This window comes from Vulpes lagopus, chromosome 4 (assembly GCF_018345385.1).
Source record: "Vulpes lagopus strain Blue_001 chromosome 4, ASM1834538v1, whole genome shotgun sequence".
In the NCBI taxonomy this organism is placed as follows: Eukaryota; Metazoa; Chordata; class Mammalia; order Carnivora; family Canidae; genus Vulpes; species Vulpes lagopus.
This window is the reverse complement of record NC_054827.1, coordinates 59,283,738-59,310,927: the sequence shown is the minus strand read 5'-3', so window position 1 is coordinate 59,310,927 and position 27,190 is coordinate 59,283,738. Positions and strand designations below refer to the sequence as shown.

The 27,190-nt window shown below is 62.4% G+C and overlaps 1 protein-coding gene across 3 annotated transcripts in view; it reads left to right on the top strand.

Annotated features, from left to right (window-relative positions):
* TNS3 (tensin 3) overlaps window positions 1-27,190 on the top strand; it is a 138,556-nt gene that overhangs the window by 80,005 nt on the left and 31,361 nt on the right. For all 3 annotated transcript variants that reach the window (XM_041753243.1, XM_041753244.1, XM_041753246.1), the window contains 4 exons: window positions 5,906-7,150; window positions 13,823-13,995; window positions 14,627-14,756; window positions 14,843-14,926. In XM_041753243.1, the coding sequence (XP_041609177.1) occupies window positions 5,906-7,150; window positions 13,823-13,995; window positions 14,627-14,756; window positions 14,843-14,926 (1,632 nt within the window). The remainder of the gene's footprint in view (window positions 1-5,905; window positions 7,151-13,822; window positions 13,996-14,626; window positions 14,757-14,842; window positions 14,927-27,190) is intronic.

Here is a 27,190-nt window from a genome sequence, read left to right as displayed (position 1 = left end):
GGGCGCCAGGAAGGGAGTGGAGGCTCGTACCCTAAATTGCTCCGATGGAAGAAGGCAAACAGGCCCCGTGGCCCGAGGGGGGCAACGGAGAGGCCGCAAGGACAGGTATCCTAGGAGAGGACTGGTCTGACCTCATCGTGAGATCTAGGAGGAGGAAGGAAGGTTCTAGAAGATGGGCCCGGGGCGGGCGGTCCCCCTCTGCAGCCGAGCAAGGGGACGCGGCACGGCCAACCCCGCAGCCACGGAATGCAGGACTCTGCAGCCCGGGAGCTGCGTCGGGGGCGAGGGAGGGCCCCGAGGGGGGAGTCCAGTGTGGGGGCGGGCGGCACGGGAGACATCCAGGCGAATTCCTTTCCCAGACGAAGTTGCTGATGGCATCGGGTTTGCTCCATGTTTGCAAGCGACTTTTGAAGACCGACAGCTGGACACAGTCCGTGTCGGTTCTGCGTCCTTTCGGGGTCAGTGGTTGGAGCTGGGGAGGGTGTGCGGCGGGGATGCAGCCGGCATGAGCGCAGGTGGGTGTCGCTTCGCCTGCCGTCAGCCAGGACGGGACGAGGGATGTTTTCTTCTCTCTGTTCGTATTTTGGTCTTTCCCATTTTCTCACCTTTTCTCCCTCCTTGTCCTTGTGGGAGGGCCTCCCTCCCCGGTGGGTGGGGGCGGGCAGGGCGGCCGTGAGGCTCTGCCCCGTGAGGCTGGGAGGCTCGTTCTGTGTTTTCCTGCTTCTGGTTCTTTTCCACACGATAAGCCGCCCTGCTGTGTCATGCGGCCCTAATCAGAGCCCTATTTATGTTTGTTTGATTTTTAACTCGGCCCGGGCTGCGGGGAAATCATTACCAGGCTACTCCCTGGCCTCCTTGTGAAAGGAGCCCTGGGTTCTGGCTGGAGGGGTGGAGGCGGCGAGGAGGGAGGGGTGACCTGCAGAGGGACTGGCTTGGGCAGGGTGGCGCCTGGCTGGGGCCGGGCCAGTGGAGGCCCTCATCCCGTGTTCCCGGGTCCCCGCCACCCCCTTCTGGGATCAGGGTCTTCGTGGGCAGAACAAGGATCCGGCCAAAGTCCTTTGAGCTGGAAACACAAAGTCAAAACAAAAATAGGGCAGAGGAAACAAAAATAGGGCAGAGGAAGCCCCCGGCTGCACCTTCCAGAATTCTCCATCCTTGCCCCTACACCCACCCCACAGGGGCCTGGGTTCAGGGCAGGGCTTCTAAGCCCAGAGGCAAAGAACAGCACGTGCAAAGGCCCTGGGGCAGGGACAGCTGGGTGCCTGCTGTGGTCCGGGAGCAGCACGGGGCAGACAGGAAATGAGGCCCAGAGGGAGAGCTGGGCTCCGTCCACCTGTCCACCGGGGACACCGTGGACGGTGTCCCAGTGATCGTGGCCTCCTGGCCGCCTGTGCTAGTGCGTAACCACACTAGAAGATGGGGATGATCACCGCTTCCCCAGTGAGGAGCGGGGGGCCGAGAGGGCCTCAGTGTGAGCTGCACACACACGGCCTAAAGGCGGGGTGGGAATCCCATCGCAGGGCTGTAGGGGGACCCGGGCGTCCCGTTCCTCCCACTGAAAAACCAGCCCAGCTCCTTCCTGGAGAAGCAGCGGAAGCCCTTGCCGGAGCGCAGGGTGGGAACTGAGGGGGCCAGAGGCCCCTCGCCCTTCCCTCACCCCGTGGCCGACCCCCCACCCGAGGATCCCAAGCGGGTGCATCTGTGGGCACGGCCCCTGCCTTGGGGAAGATCCGAGCTCCTGCAAGTGATCCCCAGGCTTGGGCGGCCCGGTCTCGGGGCCTCACTGCCCTGGATCCTGGCCCTTTCCTGGAGATGAGACGTGCGTCCCGCGATGGTCAGGCCAGACGTGAGGTGGCATGTGTGTGTGACCCTAGTCTGAACTGCAGGGGGAAGGCCCCTGAGCCGCCCGCCTCCCCAGGGGGGCCGAGGAGCCGCGTCCCGAGTGCCGGGCCTCGTGCAGAGCCAGCGTTGGCTCCGTGGTACCCGTGCGGGTGAACACGGTCGCTACTACCCCGAGACGGCTCCTGCTAATAAAGACTCCACGGGGCTGCCCGTGATCCCCCAGGCAAGGGGACCTCCTGTCTTTGACCGCATCACACAGAGGTTCCTCGTGGACCGTCCCTAGCCTGGGGCCGGCCGAGGGGCTCTAACGCAGGACGGTTCATGGGCACATCCGCCCAGTGTCCCATTTTAAGTTAGAAGAACTTTCGTACCGCTCGTTCCTGGCTTCCTTTTTTTTTTAAGCTATCGCGGGCATGCGTTTAGTTGAGAAGTTTCCAATTCACAGTAACTGCGGCTCGGATAAGCCTCGTTGGCTACGGTACTGCTGCCGTGCAAAGCTGGGCACGCGTGTAACCGAGATTTAAGGAGAAGGATCTGCAAGCCACGGATGCGCGGCTCTGGCGGCACGAGAGGTGCTTCTAGAATTTGCAGGTGCTCTGGCCAGACGCCTGCTGGCCTGGGTTGCTCCGACCCCTTGGTCACCAGCGTGGTGGCGTCTGTGATTCGCACAGGACGAGGGCTGCCTCCGGCCTCACGGTCCGCAGGTGGAGGGAAGGCACATGCTCGGTGGGGCTCAGGGAGGCGGAAGCGTCCTGGCAGCGGGGTCCCCCCGGATGCCAAGTTGAATGCATGTTTCTTCCTCTCTGAACCCTGGCATTCGGGGTCTCTCCAGGGTCCTCCGGCACAGCTCACGGAGAGCAGCCTTGGCACTGCCACCCGGGGTCCAGCAGGCCTGGCTTCGGGTCCTGCCTCCACCTCCCAGCAGGTGACTGACCTTGGCCCGGTTCAGCTCTTTACGTTTGAGGAAGGAACAGGTTTGTCTGCTACGCAGGCTGCGCTGTGATAAGGAGAGCGTGCCAGGCCTGCCCTCCGCAGTGGCACCCGGCCCGCCACCCTGGCGGCCCCGCCCGAGGGCAGCACCTGCCCTGGCGCTCTCACCACCAGTTGTCTGCTGCGAACACCTGGTATACTTACAGTATTTCGCGTCCCCCAAGTCGGCTCTGCTCTAGGCATCGGCCATGCCGTCGCACATGATACCCCGGCGAGTGCCATCACCCATGGCCTTTGTCCTTCTTCTCTTGGACACGTCTGAAATCAGCCAGGGGTCACCCGTGCGGTCCAGAAAAGATCCCTGGACCCTACAGGTCTGGGTCGTGTGACCTCGACCCAGCATTTCCAGAACGGTGAGGAGCCGCTGACTGTGCCAGTGCGCCCGCCTCGCTAGGCCAGGAGCCCGAGGTCAGGGTGAGTTCAGGGCCCTGTGGCCACTGGAAGGTGGCTCCCAGGTGCCCAAGGGGCAGGCATGGCCCTGGGCCACCCGTGGGGCACTCTGCCTGCCATGTCACCAGGAAAGTGCTTCCTGCGACCCAGGCCCTCCCTTCTCAGGCCCCCGCCCCCCCCCCCCCCCCCCGCAGCAGGTGGAGGCCTGGGTGCTAACTGGGAGCAGCAGCACAGGGGCCACCCCCCAGCAGGTGGAGGCCCGGGTGCTAACTGGGAGCAGCAGCAGAGAACCCTCCCCCCCCCCAGCAGGTGGAGGCCCAGGGGCTAACTGGAAGCAGCAGCAGAGGGGCCACCCCCCAGCAGGTGGAGGCCCGGGTGCTAACTGGGAACAGCAGCAGAGAACCCCCCCCCCCCAGCAGGTGGAGGCCCGGGTGCTAACTGGGAGCAGCAGCAGAGGGGCCACCCCCCAGCAGGTGGAGGCCCGGGTGCTAACTGGGAGCAGCAGCAGAGGGGCCACCCCCCAGCAGGTGGAGGCCCGGGTGCTAACTGGGAGCAGCAGCAGAGGGGCCACCCCCCAGCAGGTGGAGGCCCCGGGTGCTAACTGGGAGCAGCAGCAGAGAACCCCCCCCAGCAGGTGGAGGCCCGGGTGCTAACTGGGAGCAGCAGCAGAGAACCCCCCCCCAGCAGGTGGAGGCCCGGGTGCTAACTGGGAGCAGCAGAGGGGCCACCCCCCAGCAGGTGGAGGCCCGGGTGCTAACTGGGAGCAGCAGCAGAGGGGCCACCCCCCAGCAGGTGGAGGCCCGGGTGCTAACTGGGAGCAGCAGCAGAAGGGCCACCCCCCAGCAGGTGGAGGCCCGGGTGCTAACTGGGAGCAGCAGCAGAGGGGCCACCCCCCAGCAGGTGGAGGCCCGGGTGCTAACTGGGAGCAGCAGCAGAGGGGCCACCCCCCCAGCAGGTGGAGGCCCGGGTGCTAACTGGGAGCAGCAGCAGAGAACCCCCCAGCAGGTGGAGGCCCGGGTGCTAACTGGGAGCAGCAGCAGAGAACCCCCCCCCCAGCAGGTGGAGGCCCGGGTGCTAACTGGGAGCAGCAGCAGAGGGGCCACCCCCCAGCAGGTGGAGGCCCGGGTGCTAACTGGGAACAGCAGCAGAGAACCCCCCAGCAGGTGGAGGCCCGGGTGCTAACTGGGAGCAGCAGCAGAGGGGCCACCCCCCAGCAGGTGGAGGCCCGGGTGCTAACTGGGAGCAGCAGAGGGGCCACCCCCCAGCAGGTGGAGGCCCGGGTGCTAACTGGGAGCAGCAGCAGAGGGGCCACCCCCCAGCAGGTGGAGGCCCGGGTGCTAACTGGGAGCAGCAGCAGAGGGGGCACCCCCCAGCAGGTGGAGGCCCGGGTGCTAACTGGGAGCAGCAGCAGAGGGGCCACCCCCCAGCAGGTGGAGGCCCGGGTGCTAACTGGGAGCAGCAGCCCAGGGGCCACCCCCCGTGTTTTCCCGCCTGTGTTTCCATCCTCCTAGCGCCCTGGGGCCCGCGGTGCCTCAGTGGGACCTTCTCGGGGAGGACGCTGCGCCCGCGGGCAGCCCGGACACGGGTTCCTGCCCCTCCCCCCCTCCGGGGAAAGCCCTGTGACAGTCGGTGCCCTGCGGCATGTCCAGTGTCCCGCGTCCGCCCCCTGCACCCCGTGCAGCACCGCAGCCCCGAGCCACCCCGCCCGCGCCCCCAGCCCCGCCCCCGCACACCGCGCCCCGCCCCGCCCCGCCCCCCCGCACCGCCCCCGCACACCGCGCCCCGCCCCCAGCCCCGCCTTCTCCCCGCCCCTCCCGCGTGCCGATCGCCCCGCCCCCTGCCCTTGCCCCGCCCCCATCCCCGCCCCCCCCGCCCGCGCGCCGACCTCCGCGCCCCGCCCCCGCCGCCCGCGCTCCGCCCTAGCCCCGCCCCCGCCGCCCGCGTGCCGATCGCCCCGCCCCCTGACCTCGCCCCGCCCCCAGCCCCGCCCCCCCCGCGCGCCGACCTCCGCGCCCCGCCCCCGCCCCCGCCCCCGCCGCCCGCGCTCCGCCCGCCCCGCCGCCGGCTTCTGCTTCTCCGTCCCGGTCCCGGGGTTTGGGAGCTTCGCTGCTGGGCGTCCAGGCCACTGGCCGAGCTTCTCTCTCTTACGATTTTCTGTTTTCGTCCGTGAGAGACACAGAGCAGCAGGGGCTCAGGCGGAGGGAGGAGCAGGCTCCCTGGGGGCGGGCGGTGCGGGACTGGATCCCGGGGTCGGGGTCGGGGTCGGGGTGGGGGTCGGGGTCGGGGTCGCGGCCTGGGCTGCAGGCGGAGGCTCCACCCGCTGAGCCCCGGGCGCCCCACACCCCCTCCCGCCACGAAGTGCAGTTTGAGGCCTCGGGGCACGATGACCCCAGTGCGAAGACCCCAGAAAATTCTCTAAGTCTTGGGTGTCTTTGCACAAAAAGGTAGAAAGGGCCCGGCCGGAACTGTTGGGCTGTTCCAACCGCTTTCTGGCGGGCGCTGCCGGGGTGTGCAGGCCCCTGGGGGCCTGGAGGAGCGCGTGCCCCCTGGGTGCGGTGATTTGACCCTGTGTCCCGGCAGGTGTCCCGGCAGCTGTCCCAGCAGGTGCACCGCGCTCGCGTCCCGGGGGCCCGGAGTCCCCTTTCCCTGCCCAGACTGACCTGTCTCCCGTTGTCTGCCCCAGTGTCGCACACGCAGGGCCCCGTGGATGGCAGCCTCTACGCCAAGGTGAGGAAGAAGAGCGCCTCGGACCCCGGCGTCCCCAGCGGGCCCGGCCCCGCCGCCAGCAGCCCGGACCACGGCGACCACACCCTGTCGGTCAGCAGTGACTCAGGCCACTCCAGCACCTCGGTCAGGACGGACAGAACAGAGGAGCACCCGGCTGCGGGGCCCAGGCGGGGCCTGAGCCCCCAGGAGAAGGCGGAGCTGGACCAGCTGCTCAGCGGCTTTGGCCTGGACGACCCCGGGAGCCCCCTCCAGGACATGACCGATGCCCCCGGCAAGTACAGCGGCACACGCCACGTCGTGCCCGCCCAGGTCCACGTGAACGGGGACGCCTTGCTCAAGGACCGGGAGACGGACATCCTGGACGACGAGATGCCGGGCCATGACCTGCACAGCGTGGACAGCATCGGGACCCTGTCCTCCTCGGAGGGACACCAGTCGGCCCACCTGGGCCCCTTCGCTGGCCACCAGAGCAGCCAGCACTCCCTCCTGTCGGACGGCTTTGGCAGCAGCCCCGGAGACGATGCGCACGGCAGCCTTGCCCCTGACCTGAGCCTGGGCGTGGACCCCGTGTACGAGCGGGAGCGGGCTTTTGCAACCCGGGAGGCCAAGCAGCTGCAGCCCGTGCTCCGGAGACCCTCCGTGTCCGCGCAGACGCAGGCCTACGTGCAGAGCGGCTACTCCACGCAGACCTGGGTGCGCCAGCAGCAGATGGTGGCCGCCCACCAGTATGGCTTCACTCCCGACGGGGAGGCCAGGCTCGTAGGCCGTGGCCCGGAGGACGGGTCCGGCCTGGGCCAGGCCCAGCCCAGGGTTCCCATCGCCCCCACCCAGGGCAGCGGCAGCAGAGTGGCCCTCCAGAGGGGCATGGGCCCCACACCCCATCTCCCCGACGCACAGCGGCCCCCTCCCGGCAAAGTGCTCAAGCCCAGGTTTCCAGACAGAGTTGTGAACGGGACCGGACCGGAGCCCAGCGCAGACCCGGCGCCAGGCTCGCCCACCCTGGACATCGACCAGTCCATCGAACAGCTGAACAGGCTCATCTTGGAGCTGGACCCGACTTTTGAGCCCATCCCCACCCACATGAACATGCCGGGCGGCCAAGCCAACGGCCCCCTGCCTCCCGACAGCGTGGGAGGCGGGCTGCGGGCGGGCGGCCTGCAGGACGCGGGCGAGGCCCCGGGCAGAGGCTCTGTGCGGCCAGGTGAGTGGAGTTCCACGGGTGCACGCCTCCCATGCCTGTCTTACAGGACGGGGCCTTGCAGGGCAGCGCCAGGCTCCTCCCTGGGCCTGGGACAGGGCAGCAGAGAGCGTAGGGGGTCCCTGGGCCCGCCTTGTGGGGACAGGTCGGCAGCCGCACACCTGCCTGGCGTCGCAGGGAGTGGGGGCTGCTCCGGATGGTAGTGCAGCAGGCCCGGAGGGTGGAGGACTCCAGCGGGTAGGCGTGGGGGCAGGGGTGGGTTCCCGAGAGTCAGGGACGAGGGAATCAGGGCCTGGCGGGGCCTCAGCACAGAGGCCATGCTCCCCTGCAGCGGTGGGGATGCGCTGACTCAGGAGGCCGGGTCTGCAGGGCACTCGTCCTTGGGGTGTCTGGTGCGGGGACCAGGGCAGGGACTTCCTGCCCCACCTTGGGGCCTGGGGAGCCCGGAGGCTGTAGTGGACAAGCAGTGCTCTCCGGACCCCTTTCATCTCCCGCAGGCCCCTTGGCTGCAGGGACGGATTTCTGTCTTACGGTTGAGTTTTTGGGGGCGTCAGTAGATGAAGTGACCCGTCCAAGGTCACGCACGTTACACACAGTAGAGAAGGAGTAGGTCCCTGCTCTGCACCCAAACACCCTGCCCGCTTCTGATAGGAGGTCTGTCCTGGTCCCGGTCTGAGCCATGATGAGCCGAAGCCAAGTGGGTGGCTCCTGGCCTTGGGACGGGGCTGGGTGGGGGGGCGGAGCATGGTGTGCAGCTCCGCAGGGAGGCTCCTGCTTTGGAGAGCACCGAGCAGGGAGAGGCAGCGTGCCTTGAGACTTGTACCGCGTGTGGCGTGAAGGAGCTTGGCGGCGGAGAGGGGTGCTCGGAGCAGCCCACGAGCAGGCTTTGCCTCTTCTGGGACATTGTGTCTTGATAAAAATCCCATCGGAAGAAGGCTCGTGTCTGTAGCTCTCAGGCGTCAAGTTGAGGCAGCAGGGAGCTCCCCTCCCTGGCAGGTATAGAGAATGCTGGAAGCCATTTGATTTTTTTTTTTTCTTAAAGATTTTGTTTATTTGAGAGCAAAAGGGGAGAGAGTGTGAGCGCCAGCAGCTGTAGGGGGAGAGGGCCAGAGGGAGAGGGAAAGAGGAGACTCTCAGGCGGACTCCATGCTGAGCATGGAGCCTCGTGTGGGGCTTGATCCCAGGACCCTGACATCATGACCTGGCCGAAATCAAGGGTCGGATGCTTAACTGACTGAGCCACCCAGGTACTCCAGAACCCAAGTGATTTTAAAATTTAAATGTCAGTATTTGTACTTTTCATTTGGGAAAGGCTGGATTAGCCAGCAACAGGAAATAAAAAAATCACCAGGTGCAGGGGGAGTGCTGGTAGAGTAGCTAACCAATTGGTTTTGAGTCCTGGAACATCTTGGGTTTGGGGATGCAGGAAACCTGTGCCTTGAAGGGGTTCCAGATCCCAAGCCGTGATGGGGAGGAGGCCAAGTCTGCTCAGCTGAGCTGGGCCACATGTGGCCAAGCAGGAAGGGCCGGCAAGTCGGAAAGGTGCCATGGCATGCCCAGCATGGCGGCCGTCACCCCACACGTGGGATGTGTCTGTGTCTGAGGCTTGGCCCCATTGACATGTGTCTGACCAGAGTCATCTTGAGTCTTGCTCAGTCAGGAAAGGAGTGGGCCAGGTCCAAGATGCTGTGTCTTCCAGCAAGACCCCACCTGGTCTGTCTTGCGTCTCAGATGCAATCCTCGCTGTAGGAAATACTTGGGTGCAGGGACCTCAGCATCCCGAGGGGCGTAGGATCCCTCACTCTTTGTAGAATGTGTACTGGTAGTAAGAGTAACCCCCAGTTATTGTGGTAGGAAGTTGGGAATAGCGTTCCCCGGAGCTCTTCCTGGGGCTGCTGTGTGTCCTGACAGCTCACAGCGGTGGCTCAGCTGCTCTGGGTCTAGTTACTTCTTACAGAGAGGAAAAGTGTATGTGAAAGCTGAGCATTTCCTGGGAAAGTCTGCTTGATGCCAGCACAATATTAATAATGGTGATGGTGGTGGTGATGGTGGTGGTGATGGTGGTGATGGTGGTGATGTAGGTGGTGATAGTGATGATGATGATGGTGATGACGGTGGTGGTGGTGATGATAGCAATGGTGGTGATGATAGTGATGATGGTGATGGTGGTGGTAGTGGTGATGGTGGTGATGATGGTGATGGTAGTGGTGGTGTTGGTGGTGATCATAGTGATGGTGATGGTGGTGATGCTGATGGTGATGATGGTGATGATAATGGTGGTGATGGTGGTAATGCTGATGGAGATGATCATGGTGGTGGTGATGATGATGATAGTGGTGGTGGTGGTGATAGTGATGGTGGTGGTGGTGATGGTGGTGGTCGTGATGATGGTGATAATGGTGGTGATGGTGGTAATGCTAATGGAGATGATCATGGTGGTGGTGGTGGTGATGCTGATGGTGATGATGATGATAGTGGTGGTGGTGATGTTGGTGGTGATGATGGTGATGATGATGGTAGTGGTGATGGCGGTGATGATGATGGTGATGATGGTGGTGGTGATGGTGGTGGTGACCCCTAGTGTGATAGTGGTGTCAGTGATGCTGGTAACAATGGCGGTAAGCACTGCCACTCAGTCCTGGTGCTGTAGCAGGCGTCATGTTTGAGTTTCTCTGAGTCCCCCACGATCTTTACGCCTACGGCCTGCCGTGGCACGTAACTAGAGCTTCCATCTGTCTGCGTGCCGTGGCTGAGCCCTTGTTCCACTAAACTTTGACCCTGCCGCCAGCCGGAAAGCCCCTTTGCGTCCCAGCACGCGGTGATGTTCATCAGCGGAGGGGTGTGGTGCTGGCGGAAGGGTAGATGACTCTCCAAGGACCCTGTGGCTCTGCTGAATTCAAGAGCCTCATCACAGGACAGTGTAGGGAGCCGTCCCTGCCCACGGGACAGGAGAGAGCCTGTCCAGAGGTGACTTGTCGGAAAGCTTTCACCTCATGAAATGGGGTGAGGTGGAGGGGGGTTGGGGGTCTGAGGCGTTGCGCTCCCTCGCTCTGGTCGGCCGCCCCGGCCGTGTGCCCCTCCCTACAGCCTGGCACTTAGGTAGGTCTCTTGGTTTGCATCCCTAAGTGGGGGAGACTTCACCTGCTGATACCCTTGAGCAAGCGCAAGGCAGGGGGCGTGAGCAGGAGCCCGGCGGTGAGGCCTAGCCTGGAGGTGACGGAGGGGGCGGCTGCAGCTCCTCTGCCCGGAGCAGCCCGCCACTGGGTCTTAGGAGAAACAGGGGCGCCTGGTACATTTTGGCTTGTGAGACCGCGTGTACTGGACACGGTGCGTCCATGGTGATTTTCCAAAGCCCCAAGTTCAGCGACTGGTGCAACGTGCATCGCGATCAAGCTCACGTCCGTTAGTGGTCGGTGCTGTCTCCCGGCTCTGGCCCCCGGGTGCCTCGTCTGCTTTCCAACCCCGGATCTGCCGGTGCTGGGCATTCCACCTAATGGATTGTGCAGCGTGTGGCCCTCCGTGGCTGATTCCTGTGCCCGATTCCTTCCACCAGGCAGCTGCTTTTGCACTCTCACCCGTGCGGTGGCTGAGTTGTATCCGCTGGGTGCTCAGACCGTGGATTCCTCCGTGCGATGGACACGGTGTCGCTTTGGCTGTCCCGAGGGGTGCTGCTGGGAGCGTCCTAGTCCGAGTGTGTTCAGTTCTTGAGTGGAACTGCCAGGCCACATGGCAGTGTTTTAATTGTGGAGGGACCACCCCCGCCCTCTGGTGTTGGAAAGTGCTTTGGCGACCCTCCTGGCCTCTGGCGTGGGTGGCTTGCTGCCCAAAGCTCTGCCATGCGTGTGCTAGGATCTGGTCGGTCCACGCAGACGTGCCCCCCCCCCCAAGGGCGCAAGCACCGTCAGGGATGGGCAGCTGTAGGAAGCCACGGGAAGAGGGCTGAAAAGTCTGTGTTAGCAGGGGGAGGTGGTGGCGTCCCCAGCAGGGACCGACCTGGGAGTCGCAGCTCTGGTCTTCCAGCCAGAAGGGCCCCGCGTCATTGCTCCCAGCCGGGGGCCCCGCGGGGCCTGCCCGCACCGCCGTCTGCTGAGGGTGGTTCTGGGGGTGGCCACCTCTGGCCGCCGTCCTCTGTCACAGCTACGGTCACTCAAAGATGATGTGCATGAGGAGCAGGCAGCGGGATCCCAAGCGGGCCTGGGATGGGGACAGATCATTAAGGGGCAAAGAAATTGCAGTAAGCCAGAAAGGACCCGAGGCCAGGCACCAGGCTCTGCTGACGGGGTCTCAGTGGGTTGAGTAGTGCCCTTGCCTCTGGCACCGGTGGCTTCTCACGTCTTTGCTCTGAGTCCCTTCTGAATCGGAGGAAGCCGAAGGAAAAGGGCTGCTGACGTTCCTCCTGTCGAGAGGGCGGCCTTCGAGCTTCCTCGGCCGTCTCCTTTGCCTCCGGGCCGGCCGTGTTGGGAGAGACGCTGCTCGACCAAGCGCTTCGGTGTTGCCCAGGGAATAGGATTTTCGGTTTTGCACCGCGGAAGACCGGCTTGCCTCGCTCGCTCCGTGTGCCGCGGCCGGCCGTTCCGTGGGCCGTTCCCGGGCGTGACGCGGGCCGGGGCGCGTGGGCAGACAGCGGGGGGAGAGGCCTCCGCTGCTCCAGGCGTGGGTGGCGGACGGGCCGCTCCGGGGACCTGAAGCCGGCGGGTGGGCTTCCCGCCGTCACGCTGCCCTGTGGCCTCTGCCACCCTCTTTAGAAGACGCGCGTGTTTCAATTGAGCGGAAATCGCGAGGCCTCACCCAGCTGGGCCGCCTCGGGCCGTTGTTGTTCCCGCTTCGAGAACCCAAGGCAGCTTCCAGGACCGGCTGTGCGGGCCCAGCTGGCGCCGCGTCCCCTCCGGTCAGAGCTTCGGGGCACTTGGCAGGCACAGGTCACGCTCCAGGAGGCCGTGGGTTTCCCCCTGGCCTTCCGGGCAGGCGTTGGCCCCCTTGGCTGCCCGGAGCAGTCACCTGGGATCTTCACCGGGCGTGGACACCGCCTCCGTGCCAGGGACCAGGGTGGGGACGCAGGGCAGAGGAGGGGTGTGACCCCAGCTCGCGGGTTCCCCGGCTCTTTATCTACGGACGAGGCCGGACAGTCCCCTCGAGAAACCAGAGTCGCCCTAGGAAGATGCAAGTGGGCTCCAAGTAACCAGCGCTCAGTGCGTTTACAGCGGGTGCAGAGTTGCCAGGGGGCTTCTGGGTTTTGTTGTTGTTGTATTTTAAGGTATTTATTTATTTATGATTTTATTTATTCCTATTTATAAATAAGATTTTATTTATTTATTTATTTTATTACTTAAGATTTTATTGATTTATTCTTATTTATAAATAAGATTTCATTTTATTTATTTAAGGTTTTGTTGATTTATTCTTATTTATAAGTAAGATTTTATTTACTTATTTTATTATTTAAGATTTTATTGATTTATTCTTATTTATAAGTAAGATTTTATTTATTTATTTTAAGATTTTATTGATTTATTCTTATTTATAAATAGGATTTATTTATTTATTTAAGATTTTATTGATTTATCCTTATTTATAAATAAGATTTTATTTATTTATTTATTTATTTATTTAAGATTTTATTTGTTATTTATTTATTTAGGCAAGACACAGAGAGAGGCAGAGACACAGGCAGAGAGAGAAGCAGGCTCCCTGCGGGGACCCCAACACAGGACTCGATCCCGGGACCTGATTAAAAAGGCAGATGCTCAGTTGCTGAGCCACCCGGGCGTCCCTGTTTTTTTAAATCCAGTTTTTTAAGCGAGTAATCGGAGCAAGTGACCTCTTCACCTGTGCTGCCTCAGTGGCAGGTTGGTGACCACAGTGCTGGTCTCCCGGGGCAGGTGGATTCAGCCCCCGTGGAAGCCCTTTACGGGCACCCCAGTGCCTTAGGCTGGATCCTCCACTTCTGTAGGGGCTCAACGGGGGCGTCCAGCTTCCCCAGATGAGGACTGCCCTCGGCACCCCGGAGTTTCCCTGAGCTGGGCCTCAGCACACCTTCCGGGGCAGGCTGGTGGCAGCTGCGTCCAGCGTGGACCGGGGCCTGGCCGTCCGGGGGCTGCGGCCTCCCACAGTCCCGCTGCTGTAACGTCCGCGTGGCCCGATCACGGTGGGGCTGCGTCTCTCCATGTCCCCTCGACGGCCAAGTGACCGAGCGTGGCTGGTCTCCCAGGCCCCGGTCCAGCTTGCCGGCCATCGAGAGTCCCGGGGCAGCCAGCGAGGGGAGGGCGGGTGTCGGCCCGGCCTCGGGGCTCCCTGTGCCCGGGAACCAGATGCACGAGATGCCTCCTTCAGCCGACGCTGGGGGAGGTGAGAAGTGAGCCAAAGTGGGTTCAGAGGGTGACAGGCTGGGACATCACGCTCGGTGACGGAAGCCGGAGAGCGAAGGACACCTGCTGGATGCGTCTGTTTGTAGGAAGCGTCCAGAACTGGCAGGTCCCCAGAGACAGACAAGACAGGGGCGGGGGGTCTCCAGGGCCCAGGGGAGGGGACTGGGCACGGGGGCTCCCTTTTGGTCGTTGAAAATGTTCTGGAACCAGAAAAAATAGGAGGGACTGTGAGAAGTTGTCCGGTTTCAACGGAGGGGTGTGTCCTCTGCTGCGGTGAAGGCCCCTGCAGCCCGAGTGTCTCTCCTGTCAGGCTCCTCGGGCGACGAGCCGTTGGGCGGAAGATTCCGGAAGCTGAGCCTCGGGCAGTACGACAACAGTGCTGGGGGGCAGCCGGCCTTCCCCAAGTGCGGATGGGGAAAGGCCCCTGGCGCAGAACAGGCTGCCAGCCTGGCTCCCTTCCTCTCTGCAGCAGACACCAAGGAGGTATGTGCCACCCCGGTCGTGGTCCCATCGCCACCCCACTGCGCCCCGTAGATGGGGCTCCTCCCTGGAAGGCAGGGGTGCGGGCGGGCGAGCCCAGGTGCTCAGCCCCTGTGGCCTGAGCGCGGCGGGGGTGGCGGGGGTGGCGGGGGCCCGGGGTGGCTCCAGGGTGCTTGCCTGGAGCCGTGGGCCTGGGAGGGAAGCAGGAAGAAGGTGGGTCGGCGTGGACGTGGGGCCCACAGAGCACCCGCATGTGACCAGGGTGCAGCAGACGGGTCGGAGCCCGGGGCGACGAGCCCTTCCCGACCCCTGGGGTCTTTGTTGTCACGGGACAGGGGGTCAGAGCCTAGAAGAGCTCAGAGACGGGGATTTGGACCAGTCCTCTGGTCGCCGCTCTGCTCCCGCTGCCTGTGAGCTCGCCACGGGGTGGTGGGTGGTGTGACCTGTCGTCGCCGCTGCCCAGCGCCCCGGCTCTGCACCGTAGCAGGTGGACGCGCTGCAGGGACACCTTCCTCCGTGTCCCCGAGGGGCTCTCCGTGGCCTCCGGCGGCGGGGCTGTGCACGGGGCCCGGCCTCCTGTCCCCCCGCCGTGGGCCAGCCTGGGCCTTCACTCGACTCCCTGTGCCAATTCCAGACGGTGGCCCCCGCGTACCCCCCAGACCCCGACGGGATCAGCGGCAGGACCTTCTCTCCGGCCAAGAGTGGCAGCGACTCCTCCGCCTCTCCCACACCGGCCTTTCCCGTGTCTCCAGAAACCCCGTACGGTAAGCGAGGAGCCAGCCTGTGGCGGATGGCGGCTCGGCGTCGGGGAGGTCGTGGCAGCAGAGCTGGCGTCTGCTTTCTCTTCCAGTGACGACGCCCCCGCATTACCTGCCGTTCACCCCGCCAGGGCTGCAGCTGGGCAGCGCCAGCAGCCTGTACAGGGGGGCCCACGGTAAGCATCTCCTCTGCTCGGCTTGTGCGTCTCACAGGGACGTGTTTCCGCGGGAGTCCCATCTCGGACCCCTCAGGAGGGAGGGCGGCTCTCGGCGGGGGCCGCGGCGCTCTGGGGGCGACCAGGTCCTGGGCGCTCGGGGGCAGTGTCTGTGCTTTTCAACTCCCGCTGCTACTTGGAGCTGGAAGCAGAATCTGGAAAGCCCGCCCAGCCCTTAGCAGAGGACTTGCAGGGTCAGTGGGCTCCCTGCCTCGGGCTGCGGGGTGGCCCCAGACCCCGCTCTCCTGGACCTGCCCGCGGGATGACGACCGCTGGGACAGCTCTGCTGTGGCCCTTGCTCAGGTCCCGCCCTCGGCATGCAGCTCAAGGGCACGCGGGCCCAGGGGAGCGAAGGGCGTCCACTCCGCACCCCTTCCTGCCGACGTCCCCCGCTTGCCGTGAAGGTCCAGCCGCTCCAGGCCTCGGGCACCGGGAGCGGGGATGCTGCTTGCTGGAGGCCTGTGTGCGTTCTCAGGCCCTTCTTCTCTGTGCCGGTAGATTCTTCCTCCTGCTGCCCAGGGGAGGCAGACGAGGGTTCCCTGAGTGGTCATCAGGCTTCCTGGGTGCCCTGGACTCCTGCCGCCTCCCCCGGGGACGTGCTCGTGAGGACGGCTGGTGCCGTGGCCCTTGTTTGCCCAGAGGACACCAGATGGGTGTGTCATTTACAGGAAGGGCTGTCCCTCTCCCAGGTCCCCCCGCGGCTTCAGGACCGTACCTGCTTCTCTCTACAGGCAGAGCTCACTCGCCTTTCTTAGCAGGTGGGACTGAAACGCAGAGAAGGGGGCAGTTGCATGCGTTTATGGAAGCATCACAGAAAATGGACCTTCTGGAACTTGAGAAAGGCGTGGGAAGCAGAGTGAGGCTGGCGTGCTCGGCGTGGGTGCCGGCCCGGGGCGTCGGGCGGGGAGCAGGCGTGGCTCCTGAGTCTGTGCCACGCGGGCCCTGCACACCCAATGTGCATTCAGTGTCAGGGCGTCCTCAGTGCCTTCGGTGTGTAGACTCCCACGCAGGGGAAGTAGGGCTCTGACTTCAGGCATGACAAGCCAGCACATGAAGGGGGCACCTCTTTCATCCTAAGAACACCTGTGAGTGCCTTCTGGATTTTTAACCTGGCCGCCCCCGATGCTGTGGGTCCACGAGGTTCTCGGGACGTGGGGGCCCTGCTTCCACGTGGCGGTCCCACATGCTGTGCACGTGGCGGGCAGGTGACTGCAGTAGCTCACGTGCAGGTGATGTTTGCCCCGTGTTCTTCACAGTGTGATTTCTCTCGTCTTGTGGTCACATCACGAGGGGCACTATCCCTGCTGACCCACTGACAGCTGGGGGAACGGACACAGAGACGTAAGCACATCGTCTGGGCCACACAGTGGGTGGGGGGCAAAGCCGGGACTGCATGCCAGTCGGCCTCACCCCCAGCGAGGGGCGTTTTGTTCTGCATTGTCAGATTAGGGCTCAGTTTTCACTCTTCTCGGCGGAACTGCAAGTCACCCAGTGACACAGAAGGTCTCAGAGGGCCCAGATTGAAGTCCAGCCATGGAAAAGCCGCTCCTTTCGTAGGTGGTGACCCTCTGAACCAGTTTTCTCATCTGCAGACGTGGTAATGCCTCATCTGACCAGCGCGCAGGGCTGGGGTGGGATGTGCTGGGCATCGAACGTAGTGCCTGGCTCCATGTCATTAAAGCCAGGTGACGTTGTGTGCATAAATGAGAGCATTTGCTTTAGAGCCCTGTCAGGAGAGTGGCATTGGCCTCCTGGCAAGGGAAAGTCATAGTCTTCTCTGTTTCTCCTGCAAAGCGCAACCACACCCCTGGCAGCACATGTGAAATAGATGCCAGAAGGTGGAGGAGAGAAGCGGATGGGCCGTGAGCCCCGGGACCACGAACCCGGGTGGGCCATATCCTGGGCTGTGCAGCGGGCTTCTGCAGAGCAGAGAGCGTGGATGCCATGCAGGGAATCCAGGGGTCCAAAAGGCCTGGAAATGAAGCCACACACTTGCAAATAATCCATGGGTCCAAGAGAAAAATCTCAAGAAGTGTATCAAACTGGATGAAATGAAAGCAAGACATTTCACACTTGGTGGGACAGCGCTGAGACGGTGCTGAGAGGGACACCTGTGGCAGGAAACACGTCGGGAAAGGAGAGAAGCCTGAAAGGAAGAGTTTGCACGCCTGCCTCCAGAATCTAGAAAAAGAAGAACAGAATGACCTCAAGATGGTTAGAAGGAAGAAAATACTAAAAATGTAAAGGAGGAATCACAAAAGTCTGAACAAAAACAATAGAGAAAAATAAATGGAAAAAGAGCAGTTCTTGGAGATGATCAAGAGAATTGGCCAGTCTCTCAAAAGACGGACAAAAAAAAAAAGAGGGAAGACACAAATTGTTAATACCAGAGATGAAAGGGACCCATCACGGCACATCCTGCAGACAGGAAGAGGGCAGCAGTGCACATTTTCTTCCCGAAGAAATCTCCAGGCCCTGACGGTTTTACTGGAGAATTCAGCCAGACGTGTAAAGAATCAACACTAATTCTACAGAATTCCTCCCAGAAACCAGAAGGGTTCATCCCATGAAACCAGTGTGAACCCTGGTACCAAAACCAGACAAAGACAACAAAAAGGGGACGATAGGCTGTTATCCCTTGTGAACGGACGTAAAACTCCTTAGGCGAAGCCAAGGAAATAGAACAATAGTGTATATAAAAGAATTAAACATCTTCACCAAGGGGGATTTATTCTAGAGATGCAAAGCTTTTTCAATATTTCAAAATCCGTCAGTGTCGGCCATCACACATAGTGGAAAAGAAGAAAAACACCATATGATTTTATATCGATTGACGTCAAAAAAACTTTTTAAATGAAATTCACGTCTATTCATGACTAAAATATTCCAGCAAAACACTAGTAAAAATCTACAAAAACCCTGCAGCTCGCATCTAAACCTGGAAGTTCTGCAGGATCATCATGCAAGAAAAGGAGGCACAAGACCACAGAGTGAAAGGGAAAAAACAAAATTGTTGCTTTTTACAGATTCACAATTTATCTATGTGAAGAAGTCCAAGGAATCTCCAAAAACAAAAACCAAAAAAAAAAAAACCCCAACAAAAAACGCTTCTGGAACAAATAAAGTCAGCTGATTGTAGGACATAAGAGATACACACAAAATTCAATTATATTTCTATAACCAGTGAATACGCACAGACCTGATGAGATACACAGCGCTGTTCATAATAGACCAAAAAAAGGAAAATAATAAGGTGTGAACACAAGAAAACATGCAAGACTCCTCCATTGGAAACTCCACAGGATAGATGGAAAAAATCAAAGATCTAAATAAATGGAGTGGCATTCCATGTTCGTGGTTTGGAAGACTCACCCTGGTGAAGATGTTAGTTCTTCTCAAACTGATACACTGTTTTAACACAATTCCTATCAAAATCCCAGCAAGATTTTTTTGGTTATAGACAAGATAATTTTAAAATTTATGTGGACATGCAAAAGATGTTGACTGGCTAAAATAACGTGAATAAAGTGGAGGCAGGAACTGATTACTGTGCGGACTTTCTAGGTAACCCTGAGTATCAGGACCATGTAGTGTAGGGTGAGGTACAGACACAAGACCCCTGGAACAGAAGGAAAGCCCAAAACCCACAAATTTGCCCAACTTTCGGAAAACGTGCAGAGCAATCAATGTAGGAGAAACCGTCCTTTCAACAAATGGTGCTGCTGGAGCCATTGGGCACCCATGGTCAAAAAAAAAAAAAAAAAAAAAAGCAGCAACCAAAGTCTTGTATCTTATACTAAAATTAATTTCACATGGATCATGAACTGAAACATAAAACTGCAAACATTATAGGAAAATGCAATAGCAGAAAATCTTTGGGATCCAGGCTACACAAGCGTTGTTAGATGAGCACCCAAAGCACGATCCATAAAAGGGAAAATTGATGAAGTAGGACTTCATCAGAATTGAAGGAGATTTCTGTAGGAAGAGGTTAAAAGGCAGACCACAGACCGGAGCAAATTGCGCCTTATAAGTACTCGGCAGTAAAAACAGAAACAACCCGATCAGGAGGCCTGTAAAGGGCAGGAAGAGTCCTCTCACCGAAGAGGATGGACAGGTAGCAGAGAAGCCTGTGAAGCTCGCCCAGGGTCGTTACTGCTGGGGAAAGGCCGAGTAAAACCGCCGTGAGCCATCACTACAGACCCAGCGTAATCGGTGAAATAAAAATACAGCGTCAACACCAAGTGCTGGTGATGATGTGGAGAAATTGGAACTTTCCTCCCCTACTGGTGGGAGTGTGACAGGTACAGCCTATCCACGGGAAACCGTCTGGCACTTTCCTAAAAAAAAAAAAACAAACCTACACGTGCTGCTACACGTGACTTTACGAAGAGCCTCGAGTTTTATCCTGAGGACATAGACTGACGCCCACGGGTGTTTATGGTGCCTCTATTTTTAGGGGCCCAAAGCTGGAAACAACCTAGCTGTCCTTCTACAGGGGAATGGTCATAGAGGCCGGGGTCCTTGCACGCTGTGGAGCCCAGCTCATCCATCCCGGTGAACCAGCTCTTGAGACCTAAACAGCCCTGACGAATCTCCAGAGCGGACATTTCCTAAAGGTGACATGCTGTATGGTTCCATTCATGTCGTACCCGTGCTGAGGCACCACTGCAGAACGCAAAACAGCATTTCGAGGGCTCAGGAGGGATGAAGGTGGGAAGGAAGTGGCCGTGGCTCCAGAGGGGTCCGTGTCGGGGGGAATGCGGCCTATCCTGACTATATCAATGTCAAGGTCTTGGTCTCCTGCAAGATACAGCTTTGGGGGGAAAGTGGATAAAGAAAGTAGGGTGTCCCTGTAATTCTTCTGCACGTAAAGCCAGAATGATCTCCAGCCTATGGGTCTGTTGTGAATCCCACTGGGGAGATGGCACGGGCATGGTTGAGGCCATACCGGCTGCCAGTGGACCTGCTGGGCGGAGGCTCCATGCAGCTTATCGTACTGTCCTGCCCTACTTCTGTGTGTAGGATTTTATACAACGAGGAGTTAAAGCGGGAATATGGGAGCCCTTGGTGGGGAGTAAATGTGGTGTGGTCCCCACGTGTGCGCGGGACCCTCCCATTCAGCAGCCCTGTCCTCTCGGATATGCCGCGCGTAAGCGGGGATGATCAGGGATGCCCCGGTGCGGGGAGGTCCTGGGCGAGGACTCGGGTGCCCGGTGCCCGGCCGCTTCGTACTGTGGTTCGCCTGGTGAGGAGGTCTGGGCTTTTGAAGCCTGGGAGGGACCCCACAAGTACGCGCTGACTAGGCTGAGGGAGGGAGAGGTTTCCGACTCTGCTGTTACTACTGTCAGGGCCTCAGTCCCATTCCGGTTCCGGGCGTTGTTTGAGGGCACAGTTAGTGCAACCCCTAACTACGCAGAGTCCCTTCCTGTGTCCTCCAAGGTGCTGGGGTGTCAGCGGAGTCCGAATCAGCCCAGCACCATCAGGTTACTTCCTGGACGACCCACAGGACAGGTGTCAGAGAAAGGGAGGCAGACGCCCGCCAGAGGTGGGAAAGACAGATTTCCCTTGGTCCTGTGGCCGCAGGGAGAGCCCGAGCTGCAAGGGAGCAGCGGAGAGCCAGGAGCAGAGGGACAGGTAGGTGGACGGAAAGTTCTGAGAAGGACGTGGGGGGGAGGGGATACTTGCTAGACTGGCCCAGCAGGATTCTTGGTGCACAAGGGCAGAGGCTAGGCAGGCAGGATGGGGATGACTTGGCAGAATCCTGGCTAAGACAGGGCGCTGGGGGGACGGTCTGCAGCCGGGGGGCGAGGCCTTGTGCAGACGCGGCTCCCAGGACCCTCACTCTGGCCTGGTCGTGGAGGGAATGCGTCACAGGTCCGGCCCACCCTGCCCTGCGGGTCTGGGTGCGGCGCTTGCTCTCTGCTCCCTCGTCCACGTGTCCCCCGGGTCCTGTGGCCACTTAGGTTCAGTGCCGGGTGTCCCCGGGGCTGCCGTGGGCACCTCGCATCCACCCCGCGCAGAAACAGGGCTCTTGCGGTGGAAAGCAACACGCACAGAAGCCGCGCCAGAGGGTGCTCCAGGGCCCTGGCGGGCGCTGGAATGAGAAGGCAAGGTCGGGGGTGGAGGACCCAGGACTGCCCCTCTCTGACCTGCTCCTGCTGCAGGAAGCTTCCGGAGACCAGCAGGTCTGACCCACCTGGGACCCTCCAGCGCTGGCCTGGGCTGTCCCCGTGTTAAATGCACCCCTGACCCGCCTGCATTACAGCCCCAGGAAACGCGGGCGTGCTGGGACACCATCCTTAGCACCCTCAGCAGCTCCAGGTGTGAGCCTGCGATGCTGGGATTCCTGCAGAAGGACAGACTTGGTCTCAGAGCATTCCCAGCACAGAGCCCCCCCCCCCCCCCCAGCCCCTCCGGATTCCCTAAGTCCGGGAGCTCAGGTGTCTCCTGTTATGCTAACGAGGTGAGGTCAGGAAAGCACCTGGGGGGGGGGCTGGTTGCCAGGGGAACCCACCATGTGGTTACAGGTGGGGACCGCCCCCCCAGCCCCAGCGGCAGCCCAACCTCGAGGGGCAGGGCCGCAGGGTGAACCCACACCCATGACCTGTGATTTCATCAATCCCGTCCTTGGGATGAAGCCCCAGAAATGCCCACAAGGACGGGGTCTGGGGGGCTCCCAGGCTGGTGAGTGGGTGACGCGGGAAACCGTGGGCCCTGGGGGGCCTGGGAGCCCTGCGCCCCCCCCCCCCCCCCCCCGGCAGCTCTCCCTTCTGGTTTCTCACAAAGCGGTGACCTAGGGACGGAGCCGTCCCCTGAGCTCTGTGAGCTGCTCCGGTGACCTTGTCAGACCCAGGAGGGGCCGCGGGGGCCTGGGGTTGGTCGCTCAGAGCCCAGGTGACAGCCTGGACTGTGGGGGGCGGGGCGGTGCTGGGGATCAACCGGGCCTGCGGGGCTGTGTCTCCGGGTGTATGGGGTCAGGGTCGGGGGGAGTCGTAGGAGGGCCACGCATGGGGTGGGGAGCCCCCCGCCCCCGACTTGGAACTGGGCTTCTACACTTTTTAGTTTCCATTTTATCCTCATTCTGGGGAGTGTTTTGGCCCTTCTGGGGCCCTGGCTGTCAGGCGAGCAGCCCCCCTCCTGTCGTGGGGACAGCCGTGATGACCAGGACTCTGATCCCTGGGCAGGACGGGGTGGAGCTCTTGGGGCTGCAGCCTTGGGGTGCAGGGGTGTGCTGAGCACCGCCGGGCCCCCTTGGAGCTGGTTTCAGGCGGTGACGTTTGCCAGAGGGCGAGCATGTCCAGGACCCTCTTGCTGAGAGAGGGAGGGAGAGAGAGAGAGAGAGAGAATTTGAGGCAGTGCTTTATTTTTATTAGAAAAAAAAATGTTTTTCAAAGCGTGACAAATTGTGCAACCCTTGTACCAGGCGCCCCCTTTCCTTCCTGTCCCCGACTCCGCGCTTCTCTTGAAATTTCATGAGCTTGGGCTGAGAATGTGTATAACGGGAACGAAGGCCTGTGCTGGATGTGCACACGCGTGACGTGACGTTCCTGGACACCCCGGAGCCCTCCGAGCGCGCAGACCCTGGAGCAAGCACGTGGAGCTGCGCGTGTGGGCGACCCTGCATGCCCGTGCCCACCGGTCTGTGCAGGAGAGGGCCTCCCTCCCGGTGACCGTCGACCCCCCTGTCCGTGAGCAGTGAGCTCACTGGCCCCCGACCACCCCCCTGCCCGGCCCCAGATGAAGAAAATGAAGAAAAAGCGTTGAGTGTCGCAAAATATATTTGAAAATAAACACCCCTGCCTGGCAGGCTGCTGGAGCCGGGTGCAGCCTGGGCGTGAGAGCGTCCATTCACTGGGCTCTGGGCACACGCCCCGCTGACACCTCGTCCCCGCGGGCCAGCCTGGAAGTGTCCCCACGTGAGCTGCCGGTTCCCGGCCACGATGAATGCCGGCCTTTGTGTGCTTGCTTTTGATGTAGAGGGATCTTCGGGTTTCCCAGTTTATTTGAATCAGCTCATTTCTTCCCCCTCTGGCGGACTGTTCTGGAATCTCTGAGTAGAGGTTTCTCTGTGTTCTCCGGGGGACGGGGTTGCCCCCCCCCACCTGCCTGCCAGCCGCCCGTTCTGAGCCTGCAGCCAGCCCGGGGGGGACAGACTCCGGTGGGCCCCAGCTGCCACCCCAGTCCTCTGCTGTCTAGTTGTGGGACCTCTCAGGACACCTTTTATTTTTGCAAATTTTTTTTAAGGATTTACCTATTTGAGAGAGAGTGTGCACAAGCAGGAGGAGGGGCATGGAAGAGGGAGACGCAGGCCGCCCGCGGAGCCTGAGCTCCTGCGCGGAGCCCCCCAGACGCCCCTCGGACCCTGTGTAAACCGCAGCAGGTGCAGGGGTAGCTGTGCCCCGCATGGTGTTGGGGACGGTCACTGGGACGGCGGCGTGGACCCCGGCGTGTGGATGGGACAACCTGCCAAACACGCGTCTTGAAGTCTGCCGTTTCCTCCCACGTGTGCTTCATCCCGGTCAAAAGTGGAGCACGGTCCTTGGGCTGGGAAGGGGGGAGCCCGGCCCGTCCGTGCCGCAGCGGCCCCCGGCAGCGGATTCAGTGGCCAGTTGGGCGCCTCTGAGAACGCGGTGGGGGGCAGCGCCTGAGCGGGGAGCCCCCGGGACCAGCCTCGCTACTGACTGGGACGCCGGCCCGCAGGTGCACGGTGCCGGGGGATGCACGCGGGGGGCGGCCTCGAGCCGCGTGGGCCATGCGGGGTCAGATGCACCGTATGCCTCCCGCCCCTCGTTCCTGGCTGTGGTCCACCTGCCCCTGTGCCTTTGGGGCCGTTCCCCCCGAGCCCCCAGTGAGGACGCGTCCCTGCCCCGGAGAGGCCCTGACCGGAGCCCCCTGGTTGGGTGAAGAGACACCGTCTCCGCTTTGCGGGCCGTCGCGTTCCAGCGCGTATTTGCACGCACGTGGAGTAGTGTGTGTCCCCACCTGGGCCCAGATTCAGGGCTCCTTTGCTTTTTGGGGGGCATAGGACGCATCATGCACTACGTGCTCATATGTGGTGGAGAGAGATCGCGTGAATAAACCCAGCAGCCAGGGAAATAAGCGTTGGGTAGGTGGGAAAACGGGAACGGGCGGTGCTCCAGGGCCCTGGTGTGCTGGCGGGGGGCTCCTGGGCGACCTCCGTGTGCCCTCGGGTGCAGGGTGGCTGCACGCTCCGTGGGTGGGCGCTGTGCCGGGCCTCGGAGGACCTGGACGTCGGCCGCCGCCAACTCGGGTGTAGCCAAGCTCGTAGGGGCTGCAGCTTCTGTTTGCTCCTCATCCCTTCTCTGCAAAAGCACGTCCTGAGCACATCGTTGTCAGCGCAGCCGGCGTCTGGGGCTGGCGGGCAGGTGGCTCCCAGGAAAGCAGCCATTGGGCGCCAGGAGCACCCCCAGGATCCATGTCCCTCGTGTGTCACGCGGGGCCTCCCGGGACCCCTGGGTCTCATGTCTGGGGCACGGCCCTTGCTGAAGACCTGCTTGCGCATCACTGGGTGTCCCCTGTCTGCGGTCCTGGGCCCCCCTGCAGTTTGCACGAGTGGCCCCCGTCCTGTAAGCAGCCTCCCTGTGAGGCTCCCGGACGTCCTGGCACCGCCTGAGCCGAGTGTGCGGAGGGCGGGCGGCCAGGGCACGTGTGCGTGTGAGCCGCCTGCCGGGGCCCCGCGAGTGTGAGCCCGGGGGCGTCCGCCTGCCGACCCGGGTCGTCTGCCGCTGCCGCTCAGAGCACAGCTGTGACCGTAGCTGCGGCCGAGTGAGAGGAGCAGGAGGCGGTGGGGCGGCGTGTCTCCAGGCGGTTCTTACGTGTCTGTGGACCCCCCGCGTCCCGGTCGTGGCAGCAGCGCCCAGGAGGCCTGTCCCGCTTCCCCTGGACACACCAGGCGGCTGCTCCCGGCCTGTCCGTCCCTCGGCATCTGCAGAGCAGCTGGGAAGGGCCCGCCTGAGCAGCCCCGTCCTGGGCCTTCCTGGGCCTTCCTGGGCCTTCCTGGCCCGGGGCAGCACAGGAGCGTCGGCGGGGGTGGGGGGGGGCATCCGTCACGGCCGCGCCCGCCCTGGGCCCGTCAGACATTTCCGACCCATCTTTGCCGCCCTGCAGGCGCATAAACAAGCTGGAGGAAATGCCCGCCAGGCTGGGGAGCGGTCCTGGGGCTCTTCCTGGCGGGGACCGGGTCTGTCGGCCTGCGCAGGGTGACGACCGGGTGCCAGGGCCACCCTGGGGCCAGGCGGCAGGTGGGCACAGTCGGCGCTGAGAGCAGGAGTCAGGCATCCCTGGAGGGAGGCCAGGCCAGGCCGAGGCAGGAGGGACAGGTGCTGTGCTGAGGGCTCCGCCCCGGGGGCTCCCATCTCCAGGGCCCGGCGCCTCTTGGGTGGGTTGGCGCTGCCGCCTGCGGGGGGAGGACCTGCGGGCCCGAGCAGGAGCCCAGGGGTCCTGTCCACCTCCACCTCGGAGGAGGCGCCACTGGGCGGGAGGGGGCGCTTCTGTCCTGGCTGCTTGCCCTGGCGGTCGGGGACGGTGATGGTGACAGGCGCCCGGGCTGCAGCAGAGCTGGGCAGGGCTGCAGCTGGGGGTTTGCAAGAGGTTAACCAGGGAGAGGGAAGAGGACTGGAGAGGAAGCGGACCCAGCAGGCGGGGCGGGCCTGAGGCCCCGAGCAACCAAGCGACGAGTGACGGGCAGGCAGCCCGCACGGCAGGCCCCAGTCCCCCCACCCCGCTCCCGCCCGCTGAATGGGCCTCCGCCCCCAGCCCCCCCCCCCCCCCCCCCCCCCCCCCCCCCCCCGGACGCCGGAACCCAGAATCGCCCTGCCCCCTGCCCCGGGGGTGGGGGCCGCTGCTGGCTCCCAGGGCCTCCCAGGACAGCCTGCGGAGCTTCTAACGCCGCTGCCACTTCCCGGCCCCGAGGGGCGCCCCGCGCTGCCCAGGTAAGCGCAGCTCGCTCGGCCCCCCTCCTCGCCCCCCCGCCCCGCAGGACTCCTGGCCGTGGGGGAGGGGACGGGGGTGCAGAGTCCCTGGGAAGGGAGCCGGAGACTCCCGGAGACCCTGGGAGACACGGGCGCCCAGCCCCAGAGCCCGGAGGGCCCCTCCTTCCAGAAGAAAGCCCTGCTTTGTCCCTGCCGGGACTGGAGACCCCCTGGGGCGGCCGAAAGCTGCCCCACAGATGTGCGGCTTCGGCTTGGGCCGGGCTTCCCAGCGCAGCACATTCTTCTAAACCCAGAGAGCCGCCTGCCTGGCTCCCGGCGTCCCGTCTGCCCGCCCGGGGCCTGGGGCGCGGAGGCTGGGCTGGGACCGAGGCCGGGCTGCACCCAGGTGCTGCGCCCCGGCTTCCCGGGAGAGGCAGGGCTGCGGCCGGTGCGGAGGGCGGGCGCAGGGCAGCGTGCGGGGTTTGCTGTCCTGTGCCCAGTCGCCGCCGGGGGAGGAGGACTTCTGAACGCTGCGGGACTGAGCACGGGACATGCGGCCGCTGGGGTAACCTGGGTGGGGGTGGCGTCTGGGTCCCTCCCCGCGCAGCTGAGCCTGCAGGGCGTGGGCGGGTGCGGGTCTGGGCTGCTGACATGCGTGTCCGTAGCTGCAGGGATGGGGCGGGTGAGGGGCCAGACGAGCAGGCCCCAGAGGCTCCATTGGGGGAAAGGCTGGGCTGTCTCTCCTACAAGGTGAAGCCCGAGCTCATCAGTGGCGTCGCCTTCGGGGTCTTTGCACCCGCAGGTGTCATGGTCTCTCCTTCTGTCCTGCCCAGAGGCTGGTGTGTGTCCCAGCATCACCCGTGGTTTTGCACTTTGATGCTTTAATGTTGGACGTCCCTACACGGGGCTAGTTTCCCACGCATTTTGCATGTGTGTGGATTCACCGTTAACTGGGCAGCACGGGAATGTCTTTGTGAGCCCCCAGGTGAGACTGGAGGGTGTGGGCCCCTGGGTTCCAGGCCAGAGCAGTCACTGTCTCCCTCCGTGGGTCTCAGGCCGGAGACCACCCATGGGCACACGCGGGGTGGGGCCCCCCTGCAGACCCCTCATCCTGCCCCGAGGCCATGCCCCGTCCTGGGCTGGGGGTCCAGGGGTGGCCCCTTGGGGCAGGCTTACCTTACAGGTAGGGTCTGCCTTTGCCACACGTGCTTGTGCAGGTCAGGGTCACCTGGGGACAGAGCGTGGCCTCCCAGGGCGTGGAGATGCGTGGTGTCCTGTGACCGGGTTTCTT